We start from the raw sequence: 8,421 nt of genomic DNA, 5'->3' as shown, positions 1-8,421 counted from the left end.
TTTATATATTTATATTATATTTTATTTAAAAATTATGTTATTACGTCAACATAAAAACATAAGATGCATTTTCTTAGTTTTGTTAAATTCATACATAATTATTATTAAAATTTTAAATTAAGTTATTTTCATATTTTTTATTTATATTATATTTATATTTTATCATTGTGTCGTGTTTTAGATTATTAGGTATAGATATAAAAAAGAACTTCTTTGATCAACTCTTCTTCTCAAAAAAAAAAAAAAAGAAATAGAAAAATTATGTAACTACTTTTGAGAATGTGCATCATGTGCTAAATTCTTTTCCAAGTTTTTGCAATGTTTGCCAAATATTCAGTTTGATTACATTTTCTTCACTTTCCTAGGCATCCCAGTTATAACAACTGATGAAATTGAAAACAAAAATTAGGTTAAAAAAATTATGAATAATAATAGCGGAAAAGAAAGCAAATTTTCATTTCAAAACTTATGGCTTTAATTTAATGAAATTCAAAAATAGGATGGGGGAGTTTCATTAACTACAAATATTTTCAAAGTATAGGTTTTTTAGAGAAAAGATCTGTAACCAATTGAAAAACGGTCTTCTTCAATGCAGAGATAATAGGAGCAACTCAAGCTTCCAATCTAAGAACTGCATGTCTATAAATAGCAATTTATATGCATATATATTCATATTCTTTCACAAAAAATTAGCTCTAGAGAGAAAAAGAAAATAAAAGGAAACAAATCTTTATTTGTTCTTCTTTATTTTCTCTCTTCATTAGTTAATACGTACAATAATTTAATTTTGAGTAAGGTTCCATTAACTTTTCATTGAAATTATTAAAACCATGGATTTCAAGTTGGTTTGTACCTTCATTTTTCTCTTCTTCCTTTCATGGGGTACTCCCCTGGGTTTCTCACAAGAAACTGAACAAATGGATCTGGAAAAAAGTTTAGACACTTTGGAACAAGGCCTTGCCGGTATTCTTCAACAGGTACAGCAGCAGGGCGTTGCGGTTGCCTCTGCGGCTGCCTCTCAAGGAGGCGCTTCTGCCGATGCAATGCCATGCATGCAAAAGCTAATGCCTTGCCAGCCCTTCATGCATTCAACTTCACCTCCCGCGATCTGTTGCGCCCCATTAAAGGATGTGGTCACACAGGAGAGCCAGTGCCTCTGCAAGGTCTTCGATAATCCGGAACTCTTGAAGAGCATCAACCTCACCATGGAAGGAGCATTGGCACTCGCTAAGGCATGTGGCATTGATGTTGATGTATCTGTTTGCAAGAATGGTACGTAACATATTTTCCTTGCTAATTGATTTCTTTATTCATTAAGTATTGTGCACAACATCAATCTTCTTCATGATTAAACTTTCCTTACATGTCATCCCAGCATTTGATTCAATTGGTTAATTTATAATTCTTTGCTCCTTCAACAGTAGATTTCCATTTCCTCCTTTCTAAATTAAAAAAAAAAAAAAAGAGAGAGCTTTCCTACCTCCATTCATGGGATTCAAAGTTTCAACAGAGCTAATTCATTAATTCACAAGTTGTTATTGTTTTGTTAAAAATCTTCCTCCACATTATTGTAATAATTTTATATAGATGCTCTAGATGGGTTGTGCCATAACTTTGAAATGAATCTTAGTTCTAAATACATACAGTTATCGAATTTAGGATGTGTTTAGTACACAAAATTATAATAGACTAAGATAATATGATATTATAAATATAATTATATTAAATAATAACATCCTATTTTATATTTAATGTGTGCAAATATTATAATGAAATAATTGATTTATTGATCAAAATTATTTTTTTTTAAAATTTATATAATTTAAATTATTAATATAATTTTTAAGGGTACAATAGTATATGTAAGTTTAATTTATGTATTTAAAAATAATCTTCTTCATTTTGAATGGATTGAATTATCCTATATCAAGATAGTGATGAATCTTCCTTATAATCATATCCCTTTTTTAGATACAAACCAAACATAATATATAATGATTATCATTCTATTCTATTCATTATCCTATACACCAAACATGACCTCGGAATATTAGATTGGTTATTACATTTTATTTAGATTTTGTTTGAAAATAACAATATTTATGCCTTTTATAGCATTTTGATGCCAGCCTATCCTATATATTGGAATCTTAATTGGTAAATAATAAATATATAAATTATCTTGGGAAATGGAAATCATGATGTGTAATCAAGATTTCAAAGAATTTTCCATTAGTTATGGAGGACTTTGTTAGTTTTATGTTATCATGTTATTAAGAATTTACTATAAGTTTCACATTCTTTTTGTTTTTTGTTTTTATTTTTTGTCTTCAATCCCATGTTTTAGATTTTGGAGTTAAACTATTGGAGCCTTTTTCTTTAAACTCTTTTTTCCTTTTTATTTTTAATTTTGTTGTTGACAAGGTGAAAAGTTTGATATTAAGGAAAATAGATCTATGCAAAGTAATGGCATTTTAAATTAATTTTTAAGCCCAATTTAAATTTTTATTATTTTTCATAAATGTTTGGTTATAAAATAATAAGCAATTAAACATAAAATTTTCAAATAGAATTTTTAGCTTTTGGAGTCTTCTAATTTATAGTTTTGGATTACTATCCCCTCTTTTTAAATATATATATATATATATATATATATATTAAAGTTTTTAGATTTTACAATTGGAAGTATATAATTGACACGTGTCTTATATCAATTTCATAAGTTATTTACAATTCAATAGTTGTATGCTGTCATTTTTCACTTGAGGCAATTCTTTTAAAGATTTATAAAAAAATAATAATAAAAATCAAATTAATAATAAAAAATAATTTGAAATTAAAAATAACATAAAATAATAATAGTAATAATAAATCAAAGGTAATTATTTTAAAGTATTGACCTTTTTTAGAGTTTTATTTTGGTGTGTTGTGGTGATCGGTGAAATTAAGGTTTTTTATTTAAATTTTTTTTTTTGAATTTTTGTGGATATTAATATATATTAATATATTTTTTCCTTTAACCGAATCATTTTCTTCTTTTCTTCTTTTTCTATTCTTTTCAATCTCTCTAAAAATCCCAGATCTTGTCCCTTTTCTAACCCATATTTTTTGGCTTTTTCTAACACTTTAGGGATAGTTTTAAATGACAAGTATTAAAGTATTGATGATTGACATTTCTGTTTTCTATTTTTTAATTTATTTTACTAATTTTATAATTTTTAAAATTAGTACTATTGTTAAATAAAATTAAAAAATGCCATGCCACATATCAAATGGAAAGGGAAAGCCCTTGGAAAATAAATTTTAAGGTATTAAGGTATCAATATATTTGAAATAATTATTATCTAAACACATTGGTAAAGCTTAAAAGCTCTATCTTCGAGTATAGGACAATTTTCCTCTATATTCTCATATTTCATATGTGTCATCAACAACAAATACGTACATCTTTATCTCATCATCTATAATTAATTATACATGATCATTTTTTTATTCATGTATCTAATTATTGTTTTCTTCTTATTTACTTAAAGCAACCTCGCCCGGTGCCTCACCACCAAGTCTTCCATCCACCTCCAGCACATCAAATCCTGGTAAATTTTTATTTTTATTTTTAAATTAACAATTTCTCTTGATGCTCATTCATTCATTAGTTTTCTTATATTTAAATCATCAAAACTATTACAAAATGGAGATCATGTTGAATTGAATTAAAGTTAACTATAAACCTTGTTAGACAAAGACTTATTGGAAATAAAGTTAAATATTTTCAATTCCGTATGATAAAACAATAAAAATTTTTTTTTTTTTTGGTTGAATGTAGGTCCTTCAACTAGCAATATTTCAAGTGATTCAAGCAACACTTCCAGTTCAAGCAATTCAAATGCAGGCATCAGGATTATTGATGCTGGTTGTTCCTTTTGGTATATTGGTTCCTTTGCGGCTTTAACGTTCTCAACATTTTATTCCTATGCTTGTTAATGTGACAGCTAATCCAAAAGTGATCAGAATCGGTGTTTCTTTCATCACTCGGTTTTAAAAAGCAAACAAAAATTAAAAAGGAAATTTCTTTTTTCTCTTGTTGGAGATATTGGGTTGCGAGGCTATTGCCCCTAAGTTTTAATCAATTCTCTTTTGTTTCAATTTTCTCTCATAGCCATCTTGATTGCTGCAATTGCTAATTATAAAGCAAATGAATTACTAAAATTATATTTCTGCTTTGTTAGTTGTAACAATTATGTTCCCACCTCACGAAAAAAAAAAAAAAAAAACCACTTATTTTTTATAAATATATAAAATTTTTATAACAAGTAAAAGATGTTTTGGATATAAGATAAAAAAAATTAGCAATTTTAAAGAAGTATAAATCAAATATGAGTTTATTTTTTATTCATTATGGAGAGAGTTTTTAAACTCCAAAAGTTGTGATAAAAAATTTTCATGTGTATTTTTTAATAATTTTAAAAGCATATATGACAAATTTATAATTCTAATAGTGAAATCTAAAACTTTTAAATAATTTTCCATAAATATTTAAACTTTTAGATAATAAAATGTGTGATCCTCTTTTCCTTGGTGGTCTGACTCTTCTCTAAAGTGCGGTTACAAGAACTAACATGAGCCACACATCTGTGTAGAAAAGAAATAACAATGTCCAGAAAAAATTTTTGGTGGGTTCAAAAGTTTATTATGCTTCTTTTGATGGTTAAAGAGAATAAAAAGTTCGTAAATTATAATAAAAAAATTATTTAAATTTTATTTTTATTATAATTAATTAATTATTTTAATTTATTTACATCTAATTAAATTTTTATTTAAATAAAAAAATTAAAACTGTTAATTTTTTATCAATTATAATAAAATTTTATGTGATATTAATAAATAAATAAAATTTATCACATGACAGAATTAATATATTTAAGAATTAAATAAAATAATTTTTTTATCTTTTTTATTTTCTTTTCCCCTCTCTCTCTCTCGAAAATCCATATAAGAATTTAATTAATTATAATTCTAAGATTAATTGATTAAATTTTATTACATGATTAGATTTCATTTATTTAAGTATTCAATTAAATCAAAATAAAAGATTAAAAGCTTAATTAATTGTAATAAAATATTAAAGACATAAATAATTATTGAATTATAATTTAAAAACGTTTTTTACCCTTTAACCTTCTCTCATCTCTTTTTGTTTTTAATCCCTTAATGTTTTAAACACCTAATATATTTTAGGCTAAAGTATCAAAAAAAATTATTGTATAAAAATTTAATAATCATTTAAGTTTATATTTTTTATTACAATCGATTTAGCCATCAAATATCTATTTTCATCAATTAAGCTGTATTCAATAAAAATTGGTTAACCACCAACATTTATTTGGAATAAAAAATTTAATACTTGATTGATTATAATAAAATATCAATAGTAAAGACTTAAATTATTATTACATTTTTTTTCAAAATTTTTTTTTATCCTTTTGCGTATATTATTTTCCAATTACCCAATACTTTTTATGTTTTTATATTCATATTAAATTTCAAGGTTATTTTTTACTTTTTACATTAGAAATGATGAAACATCAATTTTTCAAAAATTAAAATTTTAATATAAAATAAGATTGAAGTTTTTTTAATATTGGTAAAAGTAAAAAGGCATGAAGAAAAGAGATTGAAGAACTATTATCTTTTAAAATACACAAAATTTTCATACCTAATCTTTAATATAACAATGTCATTACAAAAAAATGCGCACAAATAACAAAAAATAGAATAATTATCTTATACATTGACGCTGAAGTTTTTAAAAGGTATTATAGCAAATTTGACCCCTGAACTATGCAAAATGAGTCATTTTAGCCTCTCATTTTCTATTGGAGTCAATTTAGCCCTCATGCTTTTTGTTTTTGGTCAAGTTATATGGTCATAAGTAGAGGAAAATGGTCTAATTTGATCCTTGTAGCCAACTTGACATAGTTTGGGAATTGTTTTTGTTTTGTTTTGTTTCTTTTGTTTTCTTGTGTGCTCCATTGAGTACTTTGGTTGTGCCTCTCCCTGTTCTTTTCCGTTACACCATTTTTTTTTTAATTTTTAAAAGAATGAGCCCAGCATAAAAGAAAGAGGGTTTTCAGTTAACTAGGATATAAAATGAAATTTCATAATTTCTCTGTTTAAACATTTACTGATCAGACATTTATTTGAATTTTTTTTTTTTTGGACAAACAACTCCGTTGATTAATTTTTTAGTAACATGCTCTATGTCCGGAATGTTTTGCCTTTTCTAAATGCTTTAATATAGGAATTCGCTTTGGACCTAGACCTCATTGTTGTTGGAAAAATGCAGGTCTCCTGTCATGCTGTTTAACTTGTTTTGAGGAACAATGCTCTAACTACATTGCGTGGGATTAAGAATTTGAAGTCACTTGAAGGGCTTGATGTTTCCTATAATATTATTTCCAATTTTTCAGAGCTGGAGTTCCTTGCGGGCCTCCCATCTCTACGAAGCTTGTGGTTGGAAGGGATCCACTATGTTATGCCTGATGGTATCGTGCACAAGTATTCAGCTACCTCAGTCATCCAGAAAATGTAAGTCATAGAGATAGCTGTTTGCAGATGGCATGATTTTGTTGTTGAACTTCTATGTTTCAAGTTTACAGTCATTCTCTTTGCTAATACATTTCATTATTCTATTATCTATCTTGTAATCCTATCTTGTAATCCTGTTAATTATGCTGTTCTTGTGTTCTATTGTATGGCTGATTAGTTGAAATTAGATGACAAGGAAATAAGCACCAGAGACTATTGGAAGAGGAAGATTATTGTTGCCAGTAGACAGAAGCGACCTTCCAGCTTTGGGTTATATTCTCCTGCAAAAGATGATGCTGAAGGAGATGGGGGTATCAACAAAAAGAGGGTGTGTAAAGTTTTCCCAATTTTCAAATTTTTATGTTTTCCGTTCTCCCTCCCTCCTTGTGTGAAATGGTTTTGGCACCCTGGTTACTCTTTTGGATGCATTTGATGTGTTTTGGTTGTGCATGTAATTGTAGTTTTTATACCTTGTTTATCGGTGCTAATAGGTGGTTAACGTTTTAACTTCTTGCAGATAAAGGTGTCTCGACTTGCTTGTATTGAGAGTGGACAAAGAAGCACTTACATTTGTTCTGACCTTGATTCTGTATCGTGCGATAATGAAATTCTAAGCAGAGAGGAGAGTATCATTTCTGAGGATGAAGCTGAAATAGTTGATTTGATGAACAGAGTAGAACAATTGAAGAAAGAGCGCTCTATTCTTTGGTTGCGGGAGTTCAAGGATTGGATGGATCATGCTTCTGAGAATTTTGCAGATGCTGGTAATTATAATGGGGCTATGTTATATCCTGGGAAAGACAATTATAAGCAAAGCGGGAAAAGCGGGAAGCATCCTAGTGAAAGCTCAAGGTATGTTTCAGACTCTGTTCAAGCTTCAGGATATGAAAGCAGCATGATTGTTTTAGAATCTGATGATTCTTTTGCAGATACATTTACTGGTGTGCATGCCCACAGATATTTTGACCATATAATTTCCTCGGGTATCACTGTTGGGCTGTCTCTGCCAGGCTTGAGGACAAAGGATATAAAAGAGGAGTATCATAAATGCTACTTGCATGACGAGACTAGTAGCGGATCCATGGGAGCTGAGAGTTCTTAGCGTAATTATTTTGCTATCCAAAGAAGTAATAGGATGGCTGAAAATGCCAGTGTATCACATTTGAATACAATTGATAATATAGGGGAATCTAATTCTTCCAATGCTTACCCTGGATCACCACTTCATTTTTAGAAGGACCTTTTGCATCGTTGCCACAATTTGGTGGAAGAAATTCTGCAGTTATCTGCAGAGTCCTACTCAGTGGCATCATCTGATAGTGATACTAGCTGTAGCGAAGATGATTACCATGAAGATGGGCTACCTGCCCAGGAATATCTCAATAGGAATGTCAAAGGGCATTCTCCATCGCATCTTTTTGAGGGTAATTACTATGAAAAGGGAAATAAGTGTTGCGCCTGAAGCAATAATCACAACAATACAGAAGCAATAGACAACAATCAATAATCAAATGCGCAGGAAAAATAAAGCACTTCAAGATTTACGTGGAAAACCCTCCAGTGTAGAGGGAAAAAACCACGGGCCACCAGAAAAATCTTCACTATCAAATAATAGTTATACAAAGTTCTTCTCTAGCTAAAACTAGAGCTAATCAACAACTAGAGAAACAATTGGAGAAATCTCACCAAATAAGTGACTCAACAAATACACCCTGGATTTGTTCCTAGAGAGCTTCAAACCCGATCTTCACCGTTCAGAATGTATAACTCTGAATCATAAACCTCCTGACAAGGTTCCAACTCAATCGGACTACGGATCGACTTCCGTTTAATCAA

At 28.5% G+C, this 8,421-nt stretch overlaps 1 protein-coding gene and 1 pseudogene across 1 annotated transcript; both read left to right on the top strand.

The window, feature by feature from the left end:
* Positions 1-726: 726 nt before the first annotated feature.
* Positions 727-4,238, top strand: LOC111303252 (Bifunctional inhibitor/lipid-transfer protein/seed storage 2S albumin superfamily protein). Its single transcript, XM_089766210.1, has 3 exons — positions 727-1,272; positions 3,534-3,593; positions 3,824-4,238. Exons 1-3 carry the CDS (start codon positions 831-833, stop codon positions 3,979-3,981), a joined length of 660 nt encoding a protein of 219 aa, XP_089622336.1. The 5' UTR covers positions 727-830; the 3' UTR covers positions 3,982-4,238.
* A 2,099-nt stretch (positions 4,239-6,337) lies between these two features.
* Positions 6,338-8,047, top strand: LOC111303243 (uncharacterized; annotated as a pseudogene).
* The last annotated feature ends 374 nt before the right edge of the window (positions 8,048-8,421 follow it).

The sequence above is a fragment of the Durio zibethinus genome, chromosome 9, assembly GCF_047325235.1.
Source record: "Durio zibethinus cultivar Kanyao isolate XHJ-2024 chromosome 9, ASM4732523v1, whole genome shotgun sequence".
NCBI classification, from domain to species: Eukaryota; Viridiplantae; Streptophyta; class Magnoliopsida; order Malvales; family Malvaceae; genus Durio; species Durio zibethinus.
This window is presented reverse-complemented; position numbering and strand designations above follow the sequence as displayed.

What these genes read in the sequence shown, in the direction of transcription:
- LOC111303252 (XM_089766210.1), top strand. Translation starts at nt 831, where the DNA reads ATGGATTTCAAGTTGGTTTGTACCTTCATTTTTCTCTTCTTCCTTTCA. An exon ending in TGTATCTGTTTGCAAGAATG is followed by an intron (nt 1,273 to 3,533) that starts GTACGTAACATA and finishes ATTTACTTAAAG; the next exon opens with CAACCTCGCCCGGTGCCTCA. An exon ending in CTCCAGCACATCAAATCCTG is followed by an intron (nt 3,594 to 3,823) that starts GTAAATTTTTAT and finishes GGTTGAATGTAG; the next exon opens with GTCCTTCAACTAGCAATATT.